The 26,973-nt window shown below is 35.8% G+C and overlaps 1 protein-coding gene across 6 annotated transcripts in view; it reads left to right on the forward strand.

The window, feature by feature from the left end:
* The window catches only part of AKAP6 (A-kinase anchoring protein 6), a 453,949-nt gene that overhangs the window by 378,530 nt on the left and 48,446 nt on the right, over window positions 1-26,973 (forward strand). For all 6 annotated transcript variants that reach the window (XM_033108067.1, XM_033108066.1, XM_033108071.1 and 3 more), the window contains one exon: window positions 1,686-1,910. In XM_033108067.1, the coding sequence (XP_032963958.1) occupies window positions 1,686-1,910 (225 nt within the window). The remainder of the gene's footprint in view (window positions 1-1,685; window positions 1,911-26,973) is intronic.

A 26,973-nucleotide genomic window follows, 5' to 3' on the forward strand; every position in this document is an offset into this window, starting at 1 on the left:
AATTTGATAAATAACACTAATCTTTTTTGAAAATTGTTTCAAGTATTGCTTTGTCAACAAAAAATTTTAAATCAACATAATATTAAAAAAAGCAACAGAATATTTAGTTATCCTTTATGAGTCAGCTATCTTAAAAATGGTTGTCATTTTGACAAAAAATATCATTTGAATACAATATGCAGAGTTTTGTAATGATTTAGGGGGAAGGAAGGATGGAGGGAAGATTTTAATAAAACCTGTGCCACCCCAACACCACCAGCCATACTGCTTTAATTGGCATGATTACATTTTAATTGGCATGAAAAAAATTTAAGGACAAGGATTTTAACTTCTAACAATAGTAAAAGAGAGGGATATGGTTTTTAATATTACTTTCATCTAAGGTGAACAGTGTGGAATGGAAATACATTAGAATGAAATGTCAGTGGTGCGTACAGTTTAATCTGTGAAATTTTGTCCCCTGTGCTGCATATTACTCTGTCTCAATTGCATATTAAACAACCCTATCAAGGCAGGCATTGGCATCTGCTGTGCTGACACAAATTGTGAATTAAATGAAATTGATGTCCTCTGTCGTATATTTATGAAGACGGACCATTCTCTGAAGTATTCTGTTTATGAAGAATTTATGATTGCAAACTGTTCCAGAACAAAAAAGTGGCAATAAATTCTTTTTTGTGACCCTACCCTCCAAGGGCATTGATCTCACCTCCTGCTGCTACTTTTGTTACAGCATAAAAACAATAGCTAAATCTGGATCCCACTGAGGGTCTTCAAATGATCAATATTTGCACCATGAAAATATAAGGGTGTTGGCAAGAGAGGCTATTTTTCTGTTATGATCTCCTAAAGATACTATTTACAGAGCACTACACAGCAGATGAATGTTGACTTAATTTTATTTGTGTTTTAAAGCTTATTTTGGTAGGTTTAATTCATCATTATAGATTAACTCTTACCGATTCTCCGAAGAGAGTGTTTTCCACACACACAAAAAAAAAAAAGCCCTCCCGACTGAACCTTCATGATAGTTAACCTTAGAAGGCTTCTAACATAGTGGATTGGGACTTATTTTAACATATATACTGGAAAGTCTGGCATCCACACATGCACAGTGGCAAGAATTGTGGGGTTGAACGACTTCTAAGTCAGGTAAAATCAGCAACCACACCAAGGAGGCTAACCCTATTTAAGAGCCCTCTGTTACATGGTTTGGGGAATTGTACTAAACAAAACAAAAATTGGAGTGTAATTCTGCATGCACAATCTACTCTTGGCCTCTTTAGTATATTGATTAAACTCAGACTTCTGTCTCTTGAAAATTTTATGCAGAGAATTTTTAACTGTAAACTCCCATCGTGAGAATTCGAATGAATTTTTATCAGCGTCCATGGTGAACTTATAGGTCAAAACTCCTTTCGGTTAATGGAAATTATAAGTGAATGAGGTCTTCTTAAGCCTCTAGTGGTAGTCAGAACAACACACATTGCTTAAGAATTCGAATCCTAAATGGAACAATGAGCTAATCTGAACTGAATGTCATTCTTGAGGTGGCAGGTGTGGCTACTTTTCAGGTGGTTCCTGTTACCAGCCAAACTGTGATATGTTTTTGGTACCTAAGCTAATCTATGTTTTTTGTTTTCTGTTGGTGTGTTTTCGTTTTTGTTTTTAATTTCATGCATTAGAAAACCCTAGGAGAGAAGATCCAGGACACAGTGGCAGGGCACAGTGCGTCGGGGTCACGTGACCTGCTCTCTCCTGAAAGCGGAAGCCTGGTAAGGCAGCTGGAGGTCAGGATTAAAGAACTGAAAGGGTGGCTGAGAGATACAGAGCTTTTCATCTTCAATTCCTGTCTGAGACAAGAAAAGGAAGGAACAATGAATGCTGAGAAACAACTGCAATACTTTAAGGTAATAAAAAAACAATCAAAGTTGATAAAAAGCTTTCTTTATGGTAGGGATGAAATATTTATCAAGTACATAAAGTATTATACCCTTGTATCTATGTATCACTGTGCACTTAAATGTTTCCTTGAATTTATAGACACCCTCCACATTTCTTACATGCCAACGCCTGTGTGTGTATAAAGATGAACATTAAGCATATCAAATACACATTGTATAGGGGAAATCTCTGCTGCTTGTGAGTTTTGTGCAAAGCCTGGGGGGGGGGGCGGCTTTGATAAATTAAAAGCAGACCAGCAAACCCTAAAGATTACTGAGGATTTTGAAAGGCAGACCTAAAGGTTCTATAAATAATGTGTGTGCTAAAAATACTTCCATACATTGATCTGATAAAAACACATGATTTAATTGAAGACCATCAATGCTGGCAAAAGGAAACCTAATTTTTACATATGAGAGAATCACCTATTCATGGAGGGAAGAAATAAAGAGGCTCCTAAATTATAGGCATCGTCCATCGTAGACAAATGCCAACCTTAGTGACAGCTGTAGGTGTGTTCAGTGTATGACGGTGGAGAAGCATTTCCCCATTTGTTTCCATAGTTTACACACTATCTATTAAAAAGCAGTTTAACATTCAATTTTTTTCTCTTATTGCCCATGCCAGTCTGTAGTGCTTGAACCCTCTTGTAAAGGCAGTAATGGTTTGGGGTCTGGCTGGTGTCCTCCTGAGGCTTTGGGGTTGTAGAATATGAATGCAGTAGCAAGAAGCCTTCTGACATGAAAAGTCTTAAAGGGGAGAAAGGGGAAAACCAAGAGGAAAGAACCTCTTGGGACCAAGCAGCTGTTTCTTCTCAAGGCCTCCCAGGACCAGGTTTTATTCATCTCACACCCTCTGCCCTGCAACCTCCCAGCAGTCTGTCCGAGAATTTAGTTATAGCCACAAGTGGTTCCCTTTTCCTCTGCCAGACAGGCAGGCTCACCTGTCTCACCGGCACGGTCCAAGAGCAAGCACCCTCAAAGGTGAGACCACAGTACTTCCCAATAAACTGTATTACACACCTGCAAGTTAATTTGGTTGAAAATCTCTTCTTCTGCCACTGAACTGACGTGACCAAACTGGAAGTTAAATGAAAGCCTCTTGCCAAGGCAAGTGAGTTTCACTGTCGAAAATCTAACATCCAGATGATGTGTTATTTCGTCTGTACTTGTCTCACCCTAACTCCTGTTGCAGGGAGATGGAGTCTTCCCTCGGTGTTATTTGAGCTTAATAATACGTGCCTTAGAAAGCACCCCGATTATTTGTAGGCTGGATGTCGTGAAATATATTTTTTCTCTATAGCACCCATATTGCAGCTTTAGTGAATTGGTTAATGGCTCCAGCCAGTTGTATGTCCTTGGTCATGTTTCTTGTATGATCCCTCGGTGTGTCAATTTCTTCATCCATAAAATGGGATGCTGATAGTATTTATCCCACACAGTTATGAGTTCTCATATATAAATTATTATTTCTACTTTCTGTAATGGTGCATTCTTTAAGGGATAGAAATATCTTAACATTATACATCCAAAGATGCTACATAATCATAGGAAACAATAACAAGAAGTTTGTTATTACAGATATTTATATACCTACCTTCCTACCCATATACACAGATATTTGAAAACAACTTTTTTTCACATTCGCTATTATTATAAGTGGAAACATGAGCAGTTCTGCATTAATTTTGCTAATGTTCCCAAAGGACGTTGGCTTTACGCTTTAGCTTTGTATTGTCTTATTAGCATCATTTTCAGCCAGGTCCTAGTAAGAAATTTAAGAGTTTAAGTGACAGAGAGAAGTCTCTAGATTTCCAGATCATTAAATAATTCCTAGGAGTCCTAGTCATTTGCTAACACTTTCTAGCCGCAAGGGGAAAATTCACTACACCTAATTCATTATTAACCACGTGCATCTTCATGCCTAAAAGTAATCATAGAATTTTAATTTTAAAAGTACTAGAGACTATCACATGCTTTTTGCTATTTCACTGCTTTTCTTCAAAGATATGTTTTCCTTAGAGCCTATTAATGTTTCTAGTGTCACTATTCATTAAACTAAATGCTTTTATACCACACTCTTACTTATTTAGCTGTTTTTTAAAAATAATATAATAAGTACAGAGACTTTCTTACCCCAAACTAAAGGTAGAACCTTGATGGTACCGTACCCCTTGCTCTGTCGTTTCCCAGGCCTGTGCCATTCTCTGCTCTCCTCACCTCAGGTAGTCATGGTCCCAGACCCCATACTCTTTATTCACTTGCTTTCCTTTGATAGGAAATAATATTTTAAATTCTAGTTGTAACTTTATTAAATAGAGTAAATTTTAGTTAAACGTTATTAAATGGTAATCATGTACGTTCTTTTTAGGACTTCCTTTTTCATTTAATATCGTAATGCAAGTATTTATTCATGTCATTGAATATAGCTGTAAGTCACTTATTTTGACAATTGCATACTATTCTATTGCGAGTGTATACATGTATCTCATTTAATGCTCATACCAGCCTATGAAGTTGGTATTAAGATCCTGATTTTGCAGTTCTGGAAACAGGCACATGAAGGTTAAGTTTTGTATGTCTGAGATCACATATAATGAGTGGTAGAATTAGGTTTTAAATCTAGGGCTGTCTGACTCTAAAGTCCATTCTCTGAAGCACTATGCAAAATTGGCATTTATTGATATTTACTGAATGCTCTTCCATGCAGACGACTCAAAGGGAAGAGCAGGGCAGAACTTCATTTCTTTCTGGTAGGTTCATCAGTCACAATTTTCAGCAATTTAGTCAGAATGGCAAACAGCTTCAGCTGTTGATGATTTTGAGAGGTGAAAACATTTGTGTTTTGTTTTATATTTTTGTACTATATCAATGTAAATTTCTTTGCCATGTGTCACTTTTTTTTTCGTTGAAACTTTTCAAGCTTTCTTTGAGATTATGGAACTCGGATGATTTTTCTTTATGACCAGAAACACTAGTCACTTCTAAAATTTTGAACTTGAGGAGTTCGATCAGATCAGCTAAGTGGATCTAACATGGTAGCACATTTTTTTTTTAAAGAAAGCTTTATGCATGTCTGTTGGCATAAATGTCTTTCCTAGCCAGAATTTTAAATATTTCTGAGTTGTTTACTCTTTCGCGCTTAGTGTATGATTAATCAAGAGTTCTGTGTATTACCACATTCATTGGAAGAATCAAACCAAATGTTCGTACTACAATAATAATGTAATGTTTATAACTTGTCAAAATCATAATTGGTAAGCATATGCAGAATAAAAACTTTTTCTTTACCACAAATTTAAAGAACAGATACCTCCTGCCTTTCTAAGTGATACAGCTGCTCAGATAGGAAAGTTATTAAAGAACCTTTCCATGTGGGAAATTTTAGTTATATTCTGCCCTTTGGGGGTTCCCAAATGTCTCCTGCCATCATTGGTCACAAAGAAGACAGGCTTTATCTATAGGGTTTAGCTTTATGATTCTCCATTCTCTCAAATCTCAGGCTTTTAACAGGATGAATTCCTTTATATGACACCCAGAGTAATGACAGATGAGCCACAGCGCCGTACCCAGGAGAATGGGGAGGGAGAGTACTGTATATAAAAAGAAAAAGCCATCGCTTTGTAGACACAACTGTTTCAGAGCTTGGTTTGGGTTGAGAGAAAGGATCTGGATCTTAAGTTTTCAGAAAAAGAGAAAAAGCAATTGTGGAATGTATTCTTTTTCTTTAAGGCAGTAAGAGTGATAAATGTGGGATTAGACACAAGGTAAAAATCTACCTAAGAAAGAAAAAGTTAAAGTCCAGCACAGGGAGAGATGTGAAGGTGAGAACCTAAGAGCCCTGATACAGAAATGCAAAGTTGTCAAGGAGTAAACACACCAGAACAATGAAATGTGGAGAGCGCATCAGATTTAATGAGGCCAGTTAGCAAAGGGCCCCATAGAGCTGCGTGTGCGGCTTCAACGCCATTGGCTGGAAAGCACAACTGTAAAGATGACTCTTTAGAGAGAAAATAAAAGAATTAATTAATCATATGTTCCTTGTATCCCATAACCAAATTCATTATTCTAAAGACTCAAACTGGGGAGAAATTATTCATTACCAGCTAACGGAGGGTTGTAGCACTGGACTAGGCCTAGAATCAGCCTCAGAGTCAATAGTCAGACCTAGACAGTCTGTTAAGGTTAGACCTTGCCAAGAGGCTCTGTCATCAAGAAGGTGAATGAGTGAAATAGATTTGGTAATCTCATCAATGATCAATGCCCCAAATTTGCTCAGCAATTTAAATTTGACCAAGCACTTTTATGCATGTTATTCTACTTAAACCTGACACAAATTATGTGAGTTGAAAATGTGATCACCTTCTTATGTGTGTATTTATTTATTTTTATGGATAAAGAACTTGAGATGTGCAGAGTTAATGTGACCTGTTTGAATCCACACAGAAATTGGCCGCAAGACAGAGCAAAAGCCATGGTCTTTTGAGTTCAAATTCCAGTAGTCTCCCATTCCAGTAGTCACTCACTGACCCTTCGAAATAAACATTGAAACCTCGTTTTACTCTAAATCAAGCATTGCCAAACATATTCTGTAAAAGGCCAGATAATACAATTTCTGTTGCAATTACTCCCCTCTGCTGTTGTAGCTTAAAAGCAGCCACAGACAATATGTAAATGAATAAATATTATGTGTTTAATAAAACTAATTTACAAAACCATTTACAAAAGCCGGCAATGAGCAGGATTTGGTCCGTGGGCCTTGGTTTCCTGACCCTGCTCTAGATTACAAAAATTATTGTAAACATGAGAATTGTTATTGTCTGCATTTCCTTTAAGGAAAGGAGGACATACTCGAATTGCATTAGGAGGGATAAAATGTTGTTTTTTAATTATTGTAACTATCACAACTCATACTTGTCCAGTGCTTACAAGATGTTAATCACCATTTCTAAATGTTTTGCCTGCATTCGCTTATTTAATCCTCATCATAATCCTGAGGTGGGAGGTTTATTATTCGCTATGCATAGATGAGCAAACTGAGGCAGGGAAAATTGAAGTACGTTACTCAAGGTCATACACTTAGTAAGTGATAAAGTCACTAGTCAGACCTAGACAGTCTGTTCCAGAATCTGCCACCACTTTGTAGACTCAGTAGTCCCTAGGTCAAAGATCTATTTCTGAAAAGAGAAAAACACATTATAGTAGTCCTCCCTTATCTGCAATTTTACTTTCCGCAGTTGCACTTACCCACCGGAAATATTCAATGGAAAATTCCAGCAATAATCCTAAATTTTAACTTGTGCACCATTTTGAGTATCCCGGTGAAATCTTGTGCCAACCTGCTCCATCCTGCCTGGGACGGGAATCATCCCTGTCCAGTATAGCCATGCGGCATAAGCTACCAGCTCTGATTGTCAGTAACCATCTGAGAGCTCAGTTTGACTGTCTCGCGGAATCTCAGTGCTTGTTTTCAAGTCACCCTTATTTTACTTAATAATAATTGCCCCCAAAGTGCAAGACTAGTGATGCTGGCAATTCAGATATGCCAAAGAGAAGCCTTAAAGTGTTTCCTTTGAGTGAAAAGGTTAGTATGGTACAATAGGGTATTTTGAGAGAGTCATTCACATAACTTTTATTACAGTGTGTTGTTATAATTGTTCTCCTTTATTATTAGTTATTGTTTTTAATCTCTTATGGTACCTAATTTATAAATTAAACTTTAGCATAAGTATGTATGGATAGGAAAACACATAGTATATGTAGGGTTTGATCCTACCCACAGTTTCAAGCATCCACGGGGGGCTTGGAAAGTATCCCCACAGATAAGGGGGGACTGCTGTAACTGGTAGCTTACTCTATTGCTCCTCATCGTATTTCTCAATACTTTAGGGCTGGAGGAAGTTAACAAGTCAATGTTTTAAATCTTGGAAATTAAAATTTTTAGAGTAGTTGGGTGTTTAAAAGGATTTCACATTAACCATGAGCATTACTAATTACTCTGAAAGGGAATATCACTAATATACTTCTACAAAATAAAGAGATAAATAAAAGAGTTAAACAGTTCGCGTGCTTTAAGAAATATTTACCCACATCTCACTGTCTAATTTCCAGAAATAGAAATAAGACCAGTCTAGTTAAGACCTTTAGAGGGAATTTCCCATGTCCTCTATAGCCAATCTCAAAGGGCACTATAAATAATCATACTTCATGGGTCACCCCCCAAAATCTACATTTTTAAGGAAATGAGCTTGAAAGATAGAAGACAATATTTTGGAAGTTTTGAGATATGAGAGAGGAGGCCGTGGCTTCTCCAGGTCCAGGAGCTTCCCTCCTGCTGTATCCTGGAGCCATTACAAACTTTATACTGATGCGGTCGGCAAAGCTGCAAACAAAGAATTACAGTCATTCAATCTGGCTGTAACAAAAGCTTGCAAAATGCTTTCAGAATCAAAGACGTCAGACAGGACTTAATCCTTTCTATTTGTCTTACGTATATATTTTTAAATGCTCTATATTGACTGTGTATGTTTATCAAACGAAAATACTGAATTCAGATTTTATCCAATATTTTCCCCTACCATATATAAAAAAATCCATCACCTAACACTTCTTTGGAAGTAATTTAAGTAATTGGATACAATCCAGAACTGCCTTGTAAAAATAATTGGCTGGGTTAAGGTTGAAATTCAAAGATGGATTCAAATAAATGTTATTCATACTACCATCTGGGGGTGGTGGGAAGACCCACAGGAAATTTTTATTGGCAGTCTCAATGCAGCCTTCCAAAGTAAAAGAAAATGGAACAACAAAGGCCTAATTCTTTCTGAGTATACCTTTTACTAGACTAAGATGCTGAATGATTCCCGTCAAGTGAAGGGTTCTGCCTGAATTGAGAATGCAAGGACATAGCCGAGCCCTCATGTCATAGGCATTGTTGTATTACTGCTATCAGGTCAACCAGATTCATGCAAGTTAAGACTGCAGCGCTGCTCTAGAAAGATGAGGGAGAGAACTCAGCCTTCCTTACTCCATTGCTGCCTAGAAAACCACATTGAGACCTGCATTTAGATTCTGACCACCGTGATGAGCGTTTCTATTCTTCATTGATTTCTTAGCATCATGTACATGTTATTTTTATTGTTAATATACTCAAATTAGGAAGAAACTGGGAGACCAGAATTGCAAAGGTGTCTTCATGTTCTCCACGTAAGTGTGGGATTTAAAGCAGTGAATCCGATCCACCATAGTGGAAAGGCTTACGCATGTAGGTGCAAGATGCTTGGGTTAATCTTGGTTCAAGCTATGTATAATCGATGATTTCCTTAATGCTTCTGGTTTCTCATCTTAAAAACGGGAATAATAATAGCACTTACCTCACAGGGTGATTGTGAATGTAGATGAGATAATATATATGAAAGCTTCTTGAAATGAACCTACCTAATAAGACCTCTGTATATTTTAGCCATCAGCATTATAGTTACTATAGCATAACCACGTTCTTTTTAAGTTATTTGTAATACAACAGAGTAAATAAATAAAGCAAATATAAAATAGTAAACAGATACACAAAAGTCCACAGGGTTTCAATTACTTCAGGTGAGTTGGATAATCTGTAGAAACTGAATTATCTGTTGGATCATTGACCTATTACCGTTTAGGTAAAACCACAGGAGAATTGTTTTCCTCTCAAGACTAGAATGAAAGGAGTTAGAACATGTCCCAAATTTGCCCTTTGAACTATTGAAAGGACAGCTCTTTTGAGGTGCAGAAACCAGGTTCCAGATTATCAAAGGTGGGTCTTCACATTAGGCTTTTGAGTAAGGTGGTAAAAGAGAGGCCATTTTCTTCCCCACTTTCTGTCTCCCTGAACTTCTTTTGTAAACACTCCATTTCTTTATCATATTTCACCCAGATATTTCACACACACACACACACACACACACACACACACACACACACACCCCAACACACAATTAGACCTTCATTTAAGAAGATAAACAAAATTTATTTTTTTAGTGTTCACATGGAATTGTCAGTCATCTTCTATAACTTTACTACCATATCATTCTCTTATAACTTGCTAATTAATTAAGTGTTTATTAAGTATTCTCACTAGGTTCTGTTAGTTGGCAACATTATGATCTAGGATTTTCAGTTGTATAATCTCATTAAGTAATTTCTCTTTTCTTTGCCTGATATTCATTATTTGTAAATTTAGGTTTTTGGACTGAAAAGATTTCCTTCAACGCTAGCATTCTGTGATTCTGTAACAGCCATCTTTTTCCATTGGTAAATGTATTCAATTCTAGATGCCATTTAATTGCTCTAAATACCATTTTCAGTCTCACACAGAACTTCTGATTATATAGCCAATTCTGTACCAGGATTTATATTCACTTCATGGAAAATGATGCATCTTTTAAGCCAAAGGCATCTTTTGAACCAAAGTTGTAATGTTATTGCCTTTGGCACCACAGTAACCAACTTCCTGTTTGTACCCATTTCCTTTCTACAATTATAATAGCTTTATAATTTGAGTAGAGATGCTGATCTAAAATGGAAGAGAAATGTTCTTCCTACTTAAGAATTTTAGTGAGGATGGTGGCATAGACAAGAATAGATATATATGTGTGTGTATATATATATATGTATATATATATATATATATGTAATTTTATTTTATAAATCATCAGGACTTGGTTGATTTAAAATTAGAAAGAAATATACCAATACATTGCAGGTGCAGTGATGACAAGCAAATCTACTTGTAAGAAATGGAAGACAGAACACTCTTGGTTAAAATTACCAACCACATTGAAGAGGTGGAGGATTTGAATCTAACAGAACTAACCAGAGACCCTGCAATTAGAGGCCTAGACTTATTACTTTCTCATCTGTTAGAAGCCTTGAAGTCCTTCACAATATATCTAACGACTTAATATATCCTTGCCTGTCCTTTTGTTATCAATTTTTTGCATGTTATTTTAGGTGAATTTCTTATAAATTGCATTGTAACCAAATCTAAAAGTCTGTATCTTTTAATAAGAACATTAAGCCCATTCGCATTATTTTCTTGCTTAAGATTGCTGATCTTTCCTCTCACCACATTCATTTATTCATTCAATAAATATTTATGGACACCTACCATGTGGCAGGCACAGGCCCAGGTGTTAGCGATGTATAAAGCTTACCCTGTTGTCTTGTTTAAATATTTTGCTATAAGACATGTTGTTTTGTCCATTTTTACTTTAGTAAACTGAAAATTTTTAAAAAATATTTCGTTTATTTCCAATATCAAGAATGAATCAGTCTCTCATTGATGCCACTTTTAAAATGGAAATTGACTGGCTTTTTTTGCTTTCTCCACCCTAGTTCTCCATTTTTATTGATATAATCTTGAATTGAATTATTAGCTAATATCTTACTAATACAATTACATTATTTCTCATACTTTCAATAATTATATTTTATACGAATATGAGAAATAATTCAGGATTAGTTCTTTAGAATACTGATTTTGTTGCTCAACATCAGTTTTTTTATATACCATGGTTTTTCTTTAATTATTTATTTTTTTCAGTTACATTTGACATTCAATATTATTTTATATTAGTTTCAGATGTACAGCATAGTGCTTAAACATTTTTAAAATTATTCTTGTACCGACTATTAGATTGTCTTCTAATAATTTTTATAGGAAAAGTACATTCCTAGTATATTCTACAAACCCTTGCATGTCTGAAATGTATTTTACTTGACCTCCCATATAAACAATAGCTTGGCTGAATATAAAATTTTGCTATAGGGAGTATAATCTTCTGCTATCAAAACTGCTTTTGGCATTTATAGTCATAAAGGAGAAATCTGATTTTTGTTACCACATAGTAACTTTGTTTTTCATTTGTATGTGACTGGGTGTTGGTCTCCTTTCATTTCTTTTGCTGGGAACGTAGTGAGTCCTAATTGATTTCGAAAACTTAAATCCTGCTTTAGGTCGGAAAGTTTTACTTGCAATTTGATTATTACAAGTTCTCCATATGCGTAGTTTTCTCCTTTTGACAGTGCCATTCTATGTATATTGAGTCCCCTGATCTTTCCTTCAGTTTAAGAAATCAATTTTTATTTTCACGTCTTTATCCAGGGACTTCTGGTAGGATTCTCAAGGTTGTTTTGTGTTTCGGTAGTACCTAATTTTGTATCTTATTGTCTTCATTGCAATTTGTAAGTCTTTTCATCTTTGTGCCATCTTTGCTAATCTTCATTTGTTCCATCTTCAGAAGTGCCTACTTCAGCACCATGGATGCAATATCCTTGTGCATATTTTCAAGAAATGGATTGAAATTGTCTAAGGTTTTCTTTTTTCTTGTATAAATTCGGTTTTAAAAAGGGTCTATTAGTCTATTAGTCCTCCAATTAGGCTGTTTTCTGAACTACAACAGTGTCTGAGAGATTCTGTAAGTGGCTCCCTATACAAATATTTCAGGCCCAGACAAAACGTAAATGGAAATTTTTGATTTCCTTTAGTTTATTAAAATTCAAGGCTGAGAAAGTATAGAGCATATATAAGAGATGGCAAATTTGGCTTCTGATACTGAAGCATAGGGTACCTCCATGTCTAATGTCAGGTGAGGTTGAAAGCAAGCCAAGGAGCCCACACTTTCCTCATTCATCAGGGGCATACTCAGTATCCCAGAGCAAGACAGTGGTCTTGTAGAGCTGTGTGTCCATCAGCATGGAGGCAGAAAGCCTCATTAGGGGGCACCTATTCTGTAAATTTAGATGCTACGTCCTGGGAGCTTGAAATAGTGTAGTTACAGTGAAAGTGAGGAAGCTGGACTTAAGAGATCTCAGGGTTAGAGATAACAAGATTTGGGAACTATGTTGCTGGGAGGGGTGAGGAAGAGGGAGGCCTGAGGCCTGAGATCATTCCTGCCCCTCTCCTTGGAATGATGTTGCCTCTGCATTAGCCCACAGTCCACTTTAAATGAGGAGGAAAATCTTCAATGGAAGGTATTGAAAGTAATAGAACTTGTTTAAAGATGGAGGGGTTCTGGTACTGAAAAAGAGGAGCCAGTTCCAAATTATTTGGGGAGTGTGGATACAAATATTTTTAATTCATTCAACACCTTTCTCTTAAGCAAACACCTGTGTCAAGTGGTGTGCAGGGCACTGGGGATACTGTGGTGAATCAGGCATTGCCCTCTTCCAAGGAACACACAGTCTAAAGGGATATATAGACAAATTGACAGGAAGTAAAATGGAATGTAGCTGTGTTTTCATGGGAGTTACCATGTACTATGGAAGTGCATGGGACTTTCCTGGGGAGGGCAGGTTCTTGTGAGAGAGGCAAGGAGGCTCCTAGAGTGAATAATTCTAAATTGAGATCTGAAGTGAAGAGAGAGGAGAATAGACAGAATAGTGTGTGCACATATGGAGGCCTGGAAATAAGGGATCGAAGAAATTCCTGTGTTGTGTCCATGCTTATTTACATTTTATTCAAGTGTGTATAGGTATGAATCTATGTATCTGTCAACAAAATAGGGTGTAATTTTTTTTTTAAGATTTTATTTTTTTAGAGCAGGTTTAGGTTGACAGCAAAATTGAAGGGAAGGCATAGCGATTTCTCACATGCCCCTGGCCCCCACCCATGTGCAGCCTCCCCCGTTATCAGCATCCCTCCTAGAGTGGTGCATTTGGTACAACTGACTAACATACCTTGACACGTCGGAATCACACAAAGCCGATAGTTTACATTAAGGTTCACTCTTGGTGTTGTACATTCTGTGGGTTTGGACAAATGTGTAATGACATGTCATGGCCCTAAAAATCCTCTGTGCTCCACCTGTTCTTTCCTCACCCCCCCGCCCGCCCCCACCCTCCTCACCCCCTGGCAACCATCACTGATCCATAGTTTTGCCTTTTCTAGAATGTCATGGGGTTGGAATCAGACAGTATGTAGCCTTTTTAGATTGGTATCTTTCACTTAGTTATATGCATTTAAGGGTCCTCCATATTTTTTCATGGATTGATAGCTCATTCCTTTTTAGCGCTGAATAATATTCCATTGTCTGGATGTATCACAGTTTATTTGCCCATTCACCTACTGCAGGATATGTAGTTGGTTGCTTCCAGGTTTTGGCAATTATGAATAAAGTGACTGTAAACATCCACACACAGATTCTTGTGGGAACCTAAGTTTTCAACTCTTTTGGGTAAATACCAAGGAGCACATTTGTTGGACCTTACAGTAATAGTATTCTAGTTTATTTTATAAGAAACTACCAAACTGTCTTCCAAAGTGCCGGTACTATTCTGCATTCCCACCAGAAAGGAGTAAGATTTCCTGTTGGTCCACATCCTCACCAGCATTTGGTGTTGTCAGTGTTCAGAATTTTGGCCATTCTGGTAAGTGGTATTTCACTGTTGTTTTAAGAGTATAAAACTTTTGAAAGGAAGAAACATCTTGAAGTTGTGTTTGTTTTGTGTGCCCTTTGTAGTATAAAGACAATACCTTAGGGTCACTAGATACTCAAGAAATACTTTGCAGATTGTGGAAGTTCCTCATAAGATGGGATCTGAGGTCATTTAGCTAGCTCAGCCTCCTCTCCCAAAGAAGAGAAAACCAAATCCTGGATAAATTCAATGACGCCCCCTGGACAGAGCCAGAGCCAGAGCCAGATGGCAGTCCACACCCATTGAGTCCTAATCCAGGCCATAGTCGAGTGATACTGAACCAATGATTTCATGTGAGTCATCCTTGACGTCTCTGCAATTTTCCCATCTCAGTTTTTCCTCTATAAAAAGAAATCATAAGCCTATCTCATTTGATGAATAGAAATAAAAAAGGATCATCACAAGGGACATTATGATTAATAGGAAATATAGAAATGCTTGTTAATCCTATGAAATACTATTTTAAACAGTATTAACAATACATACGACAACAAACCAAGGCTTCTCTGGCAATGGAACTCAGAGACTTACCATCTCTGCTGGCAACAGCTTCTAATTTCCAGGGTCTTTACTCTCAGGAGTTCAACTCAGTATAGAGTTTGCTATCATTTTTCACCTTGTGTTTATGTTGCACCTCCATATGAAGAGCTTAAAGAGCTTTACAGACATTAGCTTCTTAATCCTCCTAAAACCTCTCTAAGATAGGGCAGAAGCATAAATCATTATTCCCATCTGGAAAAAAAAAATAGCCTAACTTATCTCTGTTAATTTCACTGATGCTCTAAACTGTTGATTAAATCCTAATTTATACCCTGTACATTTAGAATACCAAATTCTCTTCCCCAAGGATATTTTTCTTTCTTTTTGAATTTAATGTCATGAGGATAAGTGTAAAAGTAAATTGACAGGTCTGATATTAGAAGCTCCTTCGAGAAATGGAGGATAGGCAGTTACCCAGGTTCCTCCTCATGCTCTTCCTTTTCTCAAAATGTTCTTCTTGATTGCCCTTCAGTCATCAGGAGGAATGACTTTTAGGAGTTAGAGGTCTGTTTCAAGACTCCTTCACTCCTTTATCTGTCAGCCAAAACCAACCAGCAAGAGAACCAATAGATACCCGTTCAACCATGCCATTCCAACTTTCAGTTAAACACTGGTGCAACAGACTTTAGAGCTTTACGAAAGCAACAATAGAAGTTAAATTTTCAATCTTGTGTGCTTTGCTTAGGCATGTGGTTCTCACTATAAAGATATTTGGAATTAGCCTTTGAAGGTGTTAGAACATAACCAAGACACGAGCGGAATCTGAAGCCAAGTAAGGTTGATTCATGCAAATGATTGTAATAAAACACTTGCCCACAGTTCAGGTCAATGAGAAGGAAAATAAATAAAAATGATAAAGACAAAATGAAATTAATAGTCTATCACCTCTAGAAGTTCATCAGAGGATATGAGAGTCAGCTTGCAACTGATTTGAGAGATATTCAGGATTGTATTTTATTATTATTTTTAAAAGTCCATCTCAGACCTCCTTATGACATTTTTCCTGTCTCATAACAGAATAAGGTTATGTAATAATCTGATGCCAGACGATGTTAAAGGCTAAAGGATCATTGCTTTTTAGAGAAAGGGTACATGCTGAGGGCACGTAAAAGTTATATGATTTACTTAAGATCAAACAACTAGTTATTGCTAAACTAAGAGAAGTCTAAGTTGCATGTTTTTTTTTCCCCTCAATCTAAGTTGCTTCTTAAATGTTCAGTTAGAATATCCTTATGCTCAGGTGACATATTCTCCCTTGCAGCCAAAATATCAGATGGTATGAATGAGAGGACTGCCGCCCAATGTGTTCAGTATTCTTTTGGGGAACAGGCAGAAGAAAGACGTGGTGTCTCTTCTCAAAAGAAAGGAAAATATGTTCCTCTAAAAGGAAAATTACCTTTATTCAAGAAAATGCCCTCAAAAAATTCTCCTGGACCTCTGCTTTGTTTTAGCTATAGGAGAGTTTAAAGAATGAAGTTCTTGTTACATTTCTTTCTCACAGAGTTCCAGAATATTGCTTTGAGTTAAATAATCACTATAGTAATTTGCCAGTTGGCTAATATTTAGTCACCATCTCTCCGCTACCTAATGTAATAGTTGAAGAGTGTTTTTCCCCCATTATATATTAGTTAAACGTCTAAGTGACCCTGAGAGTGTGGTTAGTATTGCTGCACATCTGGGAACACTGAAAACTGGTGAAAAAGAGTCAGGTTGCCCTGGGCTTCCACCACAAACACAAAGGGAAAAAGCTAAGAAGCAAATTCCCAGGGGTCCCAACTCACAGGAAAATGTCCTATTTATTTTAGATGTTATGAAAATAAAAACAGAAATATGAAGTTTATAGAGCTGTGTATACCTCAGCCTATTCTAGGTTAGGGAGGAGTAAGTGAATAAACAGAAGGGTCTTTCTCATGTTGACTTTTTCTCCCTGGTATCACTTTTCTCCTTTTTAAGTGGTGTTATTCCCCACAGCCTAACTCTCGTCCTGCATCCTTGTTGTGCCCTTAGAGTTCTTGAATTCACTTATTTTTCATCTGTAGGATTCTGGAATAACAGGAATACTCCCCCCAAATACTTCCCCCAAATATAACAACAATTCCTCGTTGTTATACTTCAGGGAACACTCTGAGCTTGGTGATGAGTTCCAGGAGTGGCTGCGTAGGAAGTAAAGAGTAAGTTAGCCAGAGATGGAATAGGAAGAAATAGGATTTTTAAAAGAGAAGGTTGAAGGATAGCCAACTGTATACTGATGAGAGAGCTAGAGAAATACCATAAAACAGAGTTGGATGAGTCATGAAACTAATTAGTCCAATAATCTGTCCTTTCTTGGGCGTTCTACATTATTCCCAGAAGTCCCTCTCAGGTCGTCCTTGCTTGAGTTCTTGATACAGCTTCCTTCTCCAGGTGTGGTCTCTCCAATGATCCTTCTTTTATAGATTTAGCCTAGTGGAGTTCTTGCGCTATACCTTGTCATATAGAATTCTTTTCTTCCTTTCCTCAAGATTGTACCGGATATTCCTTTGACCTGACCAGTGAATATGCAAGACCCATGAAAAGCACAGATGAGTTCAGGTAGCTGGTATTGACAGATAACCTAGAGAAGAAAATCACCTACTGTACCCCAGAATTACTTTGAAATATTCCCGTGGAATCAATAAGAGATAAAAGGCACAGCGGGTGTTGTAAATAGATTTTAAAATATAATAATGTAAAAATAAATGGCAATTAGTGCCTTATCTGGTTATGAAAGGTGTGATTGTGGAATTTTAAGAAAAGGTATTTTATAGTATAATGGTTAAGCTGCATTTACATCCAGCACCCTTTCCCCTTTATTGCTAAAAGTTACCTTTCTATAATTGCAGACTGGTTTAGCATCTGAACAATAATGGACGTTTTTAAAAGATTATTGCCAAAAGTGAATTCTTTATTCCAGGGAGACTCTGTAATAGATACCAGCATTTTAGTAATGATACAAGCAATCTGTAAGCTATTACAGTTTTCTTTAGAGTAACTTAATCTTCATATTGTTTTGTATGTCTGGAATTTTAATAGTGTTTTTCATTTAGAAAAGGAAGTTTATAGCATATTACTAATTACATGTGAATATGAACTAAGCACACGACCACTGAGCTTGATTCTTAAAAAACAAATATATTTAAAAATACTTAACCTAGTGTAGGGAAAGTCACAAAGAAATTAAAGAATGCCACACAGGGATAACAACAGTTTTCGTGCAATAATATAATGAATGTCTGCATTTTTAGAATGGTTATTATATTTTGGTCCACAGCTAAAAAAATAGCTAGAGGAATAGAAATACTCCTTTCCAAATATAATTAATGTTTTTTTCAACAGATGAAGGTACAATTAAAACATAAAAGCGAGCATTCGTAAAGGAATGATTAGCTTTTTTCTTGATGATACCATTCATCCAAGAGTCTCCAAGAATTTATAGTATTAATTAATAGTCCTGGTGGCCCTTAATGATTCAACTTGATTCGTGAGGATACTAGATTGCAAGGAAAAGAAAGATTTTTTTCTAGGTCAAAGGTCAGGCTCATTAGGCCCTGGAGGTAAAGGTGACTGGTGAACAGAGAGGAGATGATTGTTCTTAAAAATAAAAGCATTCACTGAAAATATTGTGATTTTAAATGGTTATAAGAAATCATTCAGTGTTAGAATCTGTACTTATATTGTCATGTACAATTCTAAAACTATCTTGGCACACATCCCAGATCCTCTTCAAAGAGCTGGTAGAGATGTGTTTGGTGAACCAATTTAGGGGGCTTTAATGCTATTTTTAAAATCTAGTTTTTATATTAAATGAACCAGTTTGTTATTTTGAAAGAAGTTATAATCTACTTAAGACTGTCATTCTCTGTTTCTGACTTGCAATTAGATGGTATTTCCAAAATGTCAGCCCCAGATTCTGTTTCTATCATCACCATAATAAAATGTGACAGCCAAGATATTATATCAATACCTTTTCCATAATTAGCAATAAGGATCCTGCCAAGGGTTAACTAGAAAAGTTTTATAAACATTTTCTACAAATGGTCCTGACGGCAGTATTATGCTTTTGAAATCTGCTAATGTAGCAAAGACTCCTGACAACCAGGAGATAAATCTATGAGCAAAACTGTTTGGAGAGAATAGTTTTGTGGTGTGTGATGTATGTTATGTAAATGAGCTTATTAGGACTCTCATCTATTTTATTATTGGTGACCAATTTAATAGAGGCATTTAAAAAACAATATTTCTGCTTGACTCCTAGAAATGAAGAAGATACATTGATATAATTGAGAGCAAATGATTGCATGTCGTGCCATTTAATCATGTCATTTTTCAATTGCTATTTTTTGCACTTCACTGCATGCTTATAGAATATTTAGCTTCAATATAGATTAAGTCCCAGGGTTTGCAACTGAGCTGAGTTCCTGTATTGGCTGACATAGTCTTTCAAGTTTGGAATAAGTTAAAATACGCAGCTGTCATTTGCCTATATTTTCTTTAAAATATGTAAGCCATCATTCATACTCACTTGAGGTATATTAATTTTTTTGCTGTTTTGAATAATTACTCTTTTACAATTAGGATGGAAATTATTTGTAACAGTTATACACTAGGTCTAGTTAAGTTAAGCACTAGGTATAGTTAATTGTATGTTTATATACTACCAGGTATAGGTAAATTAATTGGCTCAAGAATGGAGCGGTCAGAACCCAAATGTCTGCTGACCCCTTGCTGGAAATTTTGATAATCATTTGCCTAAGGAATGTTTCCTACTTTTGTTCAATCTCTTCTTTATTATTTGTATAATTTCTGTATTTCTCAGAATAGAGATTATTTGCCATGGTATGCTAGAATATGAGGTTCTTGAGGGTAGAAATTTTGTCTATTTTGTTCATTAATGTAACTCAAAACTCAGAAGAGTGCCCATTATAATAGGTGTTTAATAAATATTTGCTCAATGAACGAATTAGTATTTTTTCCATGTCTGCTATCATAACCATGCTTTCAAATTGCATGGATTATTAATTCTTAACATATTTGCAGGCCGAGGAATGGATATAAGATAGACCCCTGAAAGGTGCACAGAAGTGCACCTTTCAACAATAATTTCAACAAAAATTGTTGGCTCCCTTATCAACAATAATTTTATGGGTGTGGCTACTTCTGGTTAGAAGTCGAGGCAAAGATGGTCTGATAATGTAGAAATCTTACAAGTTTTTCAGGTCTCTTATGAAAGGCAATGTAGCATAGTGTTTTAATGGCTCTGAATTCAGGTTGCATGTGTTAAAATTCTACCTTTGCTACTTATTAGCTATGTTATCTCTGGTCAGTTACTTAACCTCTCTGTGTCTCCATGTCCCCATTTGTAAAATAGGTAGATGACAATAATACACATTTCATAGCACTGTAGTGAGGATTAAATGAGTCAACATATAAAAATACTTTAAAAATGCATAGCACACTGAAATATAAAAAATGTCATTAGCATAAGAGATTAGTGAAAAATAGCTAATGAAATTTTAAGAATAGTGTTCTAGAAATTAATAAGACTCAATAATTGTTGATTATTATTTTTTATTCAAGTAAATCTTGATTAAATATTTAAAGAGAACATTGTGAAACTATAACAATGAAAGAAAAAATAAAGAGAACATAACATTTTTATTTTGTTTTGGTTCAGATATACGAGGTCTAACGATTATATTCACAAACTTGTTGCAACGATATTGCTAACCTTTTTTGATATAAGAGGGATTATTCATTATGAATTTGTACCAACTGGACAAACAGTTAAGCACGTTTACTATTTGGAAGTGCTGAAAAGGCTGCGTGAAAAAGTTAGACAAAAATGACCTGAAATTTTCACCAACAATTATGGCTCTTGCATCACGACTATGCACCAGCTCACACGGCACTGTCTGTGAGGGAGTTTTTAGCCAGTAAACAAATAACTGTATTGGAATCCCCCCACACACACACACTCACACTCACCTGATCTGGCCCCCAGTGACTTCTGTCTTTACTGGAAGATAAAAGAAATATTGAAAGGAAGACATTTTGATGACATTCAGGACATCAAGGGTAATATGATGACAGCTCTGATGGCCATTTCAGAAAAACAGTTCCAAAATTTCTTTGAAGGGTGGACTAGGCGCTGGTGTCGGTGCATAGCTTCCCAAGGGGAGTACTTCAAAGGTACACATAGTGATATTCAGCAATGTGGTATGTAACACTTTTTCTAAGATGAGTTCGCGAAGTTAATTGCCATACCTCATATATAGTCAACTCAGAATGATCTTTGATAAAGTACATAAACTATGTTTGACATGTCAGTTCTTTCATTTTTGTACTGACACCAACAACACAATAGATTACAATTTCATAAGATGTATATGATTATATTTTATATGAATCTCATCACTGCATTAATTAGACTTAACTAGCATTCTTCAACTTTCACATTTTCTTCAACTCCTTTTCCAGATCCATGGTCTTTGATGTACACTTTTCTGTTTATGTTTTATGATATTTCTAGAAGTAGAACAGTTATATTTTAAAAGGCACTGCATTATTTTTATTATATAGCAGGATGTCTTATCTGAGATTTATAGGTTTGCAGTTATGACTCTATCCCAGGAAATTGAATAGCCATTACTTTTTAAAAAACTAAATAATAGCTCCAAGTTTTTGTCTGTAAGTGTATTAATCTGCATATGGACTCATGGTTGCAAAACCATGATGACTGGATGGTCTTAGTAATATCATAGGGTCTGTTGTCATGACACACCCTAAAGGAATGGTAAATTCTATGATTATATCATCAGTTATGTGGTTGATGATATATACTTGGACTTAACAAGTGATTTAAAAAAAAACAGCTTTATTGAGATATAATTCACATATTATAAAATCTAATTTCAGAGTTTTACACCACCCCCAATCGTAACCCCTGGCCTATTAGCAGTCACGCCATATCCCCGCTGACTGCAACTCCTGGCAATTACTAACACTTTCTATTTCTATGTGTTTGTCTATTCTGGACATTTCTTATAAATGGAGTTACTTTATATCATTGAGTTGTAAGAGTCTTTATATATCCTGGATAGAAGTTCTTTATCAGGTATATAAATTTTAGGCATTTTCTCCCATTCTGTGGGTTATTTTTTTTAGTATTTTTATGATATCATTTGGAGAGTAAAAGTTTTTCATTTTGATAAAATTGTTCAAAAGTCACTTGTACTTTTGGTGTCATATCGAAAAAACTGTTGCCTGGCTCAAGGTTATGAAGATTTACACCTATGTTTTCTTTTAAATATTTTTAGTTATAGCTCTTACATTTAGGTTCGTAATCCATTTTGAGTTTTGCATATGATATGAGGTGGGAGTCCACTTCATTCTTTTGCGTGTGGATATTCAGTTGTCCCAGCACCATTTGTTGAAACGACTATTTTTTCATGACTTAATTATACCAAGAGCCTTTTCATTCCATGTATTTTATTGATAAGCATTCTATCTTTAATCATTAATACCCTATACATACCATAAAGTAAGCCTTTTTATGGCATAAATTAGCCTTGATTTTATAAACATTATCCTGTCTAAATTATTATAGCATCAGTTATATTTTGTTTGTACATCTGAACTTACGTGTTGTCACCTCCTCAGAGAAGCCAATCTAAAGTAACTCTCCTGCCCGCCACTTTCTATCGTATCACCCTATATTGTTTTATAGCTGTTATCACTATCTGATATTTTCCTGTATACTCGTATTTATTTATTTCCAGCCTTTCATCACCCCCCCAACAAAAAATTTGCATGTAAATTCCATGAAAGCAGAAATCAGGTTGCTCACTCTTGTAACCTCACCACTGAGAACAGTACCTGGCACATAGGAGGCATGCAATAAGTCCGTTTGGATGGATGGATGATGGATGGATGAATGGATGATGGAATTATGATAATCATCATATTCCACTTGAACTTCCATTCTGTTTTAAAGTGTTATAAAGGTTGTGGTTTCTTGACTGTTTCTTATGTGAATCCCCCATTTATAATGCCTGTCCTCCCTTCCCTTCACCTTTTCGATCTTCAGCAACTTTGACAGCCTGGTTCTAATCCCCTGAATCTTTCTCTACACCAGCTAGTAATGATTTTCTCATCCCCCAGGTCAATACCTATCATTTAGAATGTGTATTGAGCACACCGTACATTTGGGTCACAGCCTCAGTAGTCACAAAGCACATTCACCTCACCTCATTTAAACCTACAACAATCTGATGGGTTAGGTCTTATCACAAACCTTTGCCTTGCATTGATATCTCACACTTTGAGGAGCCAGTGTCTCCCCAAATCACAAGCACTTAAGAACAGGCATCACAACTTGATGCCCAATATATGTTTATTGCTACAAGAAATATCGTTCATGTGATCTTTGCCAACGTGCCCCAAAATAATGATCCCAAACCAACTCGTCAAAAGCATCTTCTGGAGAATCACAGCGGTACCAGTATAGCCTCTCATATTTCCTACCTCCTGTATGTTATTATTAGACCATGGCTTCAGGTATTGTCATTACCTACATCTGATGTCTTGTGCTTTTCAAACAATCATCATGATTTTGTTTTACTAGTATGTAAGCTTTCTGAGACCAAAACTTCTATTTAATTTAGCACAATGCCATATGTGTTAGTCATTCATTACTGAATGACTTATTTGCTAAAAATGACAAAAAAGAGCAAAATCCCCAAATATGATATTCAAACACCCTAACATATCAGCATTCTTAATAATTATATTGAAAATTCTGGAGATCATCAAGAAATACTAATAATGTAAAGATATCACTGGTTGAAAAGATCTATTCATTGATGATTAATTCGTTTTTTTCAGTCATTCAATAACACTTAAAAAAATAATTGATGACTAATGGGTATGTATGATCCTTAGGTTCTTGGCTACCAATGTGACTCCAAAATCAGAACTTGTGACTTCTATCCTATACTTCTAAAAATAAAAATGAAAAACATCAACTAGATTAATTCCCTTATCTGAAAAACGAAGTTCCCCTGTTTCTTTAGACCAGTGTTCTCAAAATTTAGCATGCACTGTCATCACCTGAAGAGCTTATTAAACTCTGCCTTACTGGGGCCCACCCCAGATTCTGATTGAGAAGATGTGGAGTGGCCCCAGAGAATCTGCATTTCCAGCAAGTTCCCAGATGTCACTAATGCTGCTGGGTCTGGGGAACACACTCTGAGAACCTTTGCTCTAGAAAATCTGGTCACAAGTAGCAGACCAAGAGAAGACAACTGCCCACTGCATGAAATTAAACTGATAAAATACAGAAAATGCAAAACAGAAGAAAAACACAGGAAAAAGTGTAGGGAACCTTTGCAACAGGGAGGTGGAGCTAGCCACTTGATGCTATTTAAAAGAGAAGACTGTGTCTGTCTTTTTTCACTTTTCCCTTCTCTGTCCATGTATTTCCTTACTCCAACAAGATTGAAGCAGGTACATGTCATGTGATGATCAAAACTTTATTGTTGTTGCCACACAGAAGGCATACTCCATAGTACTGTTAAACAGCTGATCAATCTAGAAGGTAAAGTTATGTTTGATTTTATAAATGAAATTATTCATAGTTTTCTTTTTATTGGACAGATCACCTAAAGTCACATCACTGAGTTCATATCGACCTACCTAATGATGTTGCATTAACCTGCTGAATAAGATTGTGTAAAAGATAGGGAGACAAATTGCTTTGGAGTTTCTCAACTAGATTTATGTTTTTCTCTTTGTTTTTAACATATATTTGATTTTGGTATTTTTAAAATATTATTTTCCTCTTTATGTCTCTTCTCACTGTTTGGCTCTGACATTTTACTTATTGCACATTTTGGTTCTTGGCCTAATTATAGTTCTTTTATTGTAAGCGTACTTGTATCTTTTGTAATAGTAGATGACACTATTGTTTAATGTCACGAATATGGTTATTCAAGTAAATATACTCAATCGGTGCAATAAGTGTGTGTTATGCATATATGTAATATATAGTCTATAATAAAATACCAATATAAAGTACCAGTAAAGTACCTTGAATGGTGTTAAACTGAAGCCAATGCCAAGAATGATGTTATATCACATTTGGCTTGATAATATGAGTGGTTTAAACAATCAAAAAAGTGAGAGGGAAAAAAAAAGACCAATTAACCAAAAACATCCGTTGGCACCATCATTGGTGAACTGAAAATCAAATTGACAGTTTGTAAGTGTAAAACAAAACCCCTCAGCCTGTTGGCAACTCTCAATGTATTTAAAAACATGTACTTAGAGCGTTGGAAATCTGCTCATTATAAAGGAAAAGATAATTTAGAAATTTTGATTTTTACTTTTATACATTTCTCATTTTTCGTAGCAAATCTGCCTCTTTAGTAACATGAGGAAACAGAGTTGAAATATAAAATACGTAAATAAAGTAGGTCATTAGAAATATAAAAGTAGCACACCAAACTATATCCCAACAATTGATTCTGAAATGATACTAAGACAATTACCTCCATACACTGAGGTAGCCTTATAGGAAGAAATTGCCTAAAGATTGCCTTAGAATCCTTAACTTTTCTATTTAAAAGTACATTTCTCTGAAAATGTAGGCCAAAAATAGTTCTAATAATCATTTGTTCCTATGTGGTTATAGTAAACATTTCTCTATGCATAGTTTATCATGGAAATAATGGAAACTACTGATTTTAAGAAGCATTGCTAGCAAATGCACTGATTTTATTTAGTATGTGCTTCTGATTATAAATAGATATGTATAATTTAATGGTTGTCATGGAAACCCATTTATGTAGAACATTATTTTATCAATTATATCTCCTAGATATAAAAAAAAAGTACTGAAAAATAAGTTGGGCGTGTAAAATGCCCAATTTTCCCCTCCTTTTTAATGTACTGCAAATTCCCAAGAGTACATACAGGATAAATTACTAATCTAGAATGTAAACTTAAGTTCTTTGGATATTTAAAGAAAAAAATGGCAGAACTGTGAAGATCCAAACCTCAGATATTGAATGGCAATAGTTTTTAAAAACAGCTTTCACAATTTTTAAACCACTTAGACTGACTTGCGTTCATTTGTGGATTGGGGATCATCTAGACAGTTAAATACTGGGTACATTCTAGATACTTATAAAAAATTATGGCCAGTGACCTTTATGAAAATTTCCCCTCACATGTTCTGTTTCAGAACTTTGTAAAAGCCTATTTAGGTTACTTTGTAAGTGATATCTGATGATCTGTGCTCACGTCACACACCCCTTTAGTGCCATCCATGGCAAATTTTCATTTGGCTAAATTAAACATTGGGACTTTCTGTTTTGAGGAATGCAGTTATTATTCTAGTCACCTTCAAAGAGAGTTTTGTGAGATCCAGTTTAATGGCATAGAAGCATCTCTTGAGTTTTCTACTCCTTTAGCAAATTAACAACAAAAACAAAAACAAAAATCCTCAATATTCATATTTATGGGACTCATGTGAACCAATTTCAGGTGGCTATATTATTATCTTGAAGTGTTTTCACATTTGGCCAAAAATTGGCAGGTATTAAATGGGCCTGATAGTTTAACTTACCCAACAGTTGTTCTAGAGCAAGAAACCAAATTGAAAGGTGTGTGTGTGTGTGTGTGTGTGTGAGAGAGAGAGAGAGAGAGAGAGAGAGACAGAGACAGAGACAGAGACAGAGACAGAGACAGAGACAGAGAGGCAGAGGGAATACGCGTGTGGGCGTGGGGCCTTTGGCAGGACTAGAAGAGATGGAAACAATACCTGTTGCTTTAGTAGACCCTCCAGTTTTATCTTTGAATGTCTGGAGGTTTCTCCTCATTCAGTGCTGAGCTAATGAATACTATCAGTAAGGAAATTTGTCAGACCTGGTGGTTATATCAGGAGTTATATAGGAAAATAGTAATGAACCCTAGGAAAAGAAATAAGGGTGAGTTCAGGAAACAGAACTAAAAATACTGA

The sequence above is a fragment of the Rhinolophus ferrumequinum genome, chromosome 6 (genome assembly GCF_004115265.2).
Source record: "Rhinolophus ferrumequinum isolate MPI-CBG mRhiFer1 chromosome 6, mRhiFer1_v1.p, whole genome shotgun sequence".
Lineage (NCBI taxonomy): Eukaryota > Metazoa > Chordata > Mammalia > Chiroptera > Rhinolophidae > Rhinolophus > Rhinolophus ferrumequinum.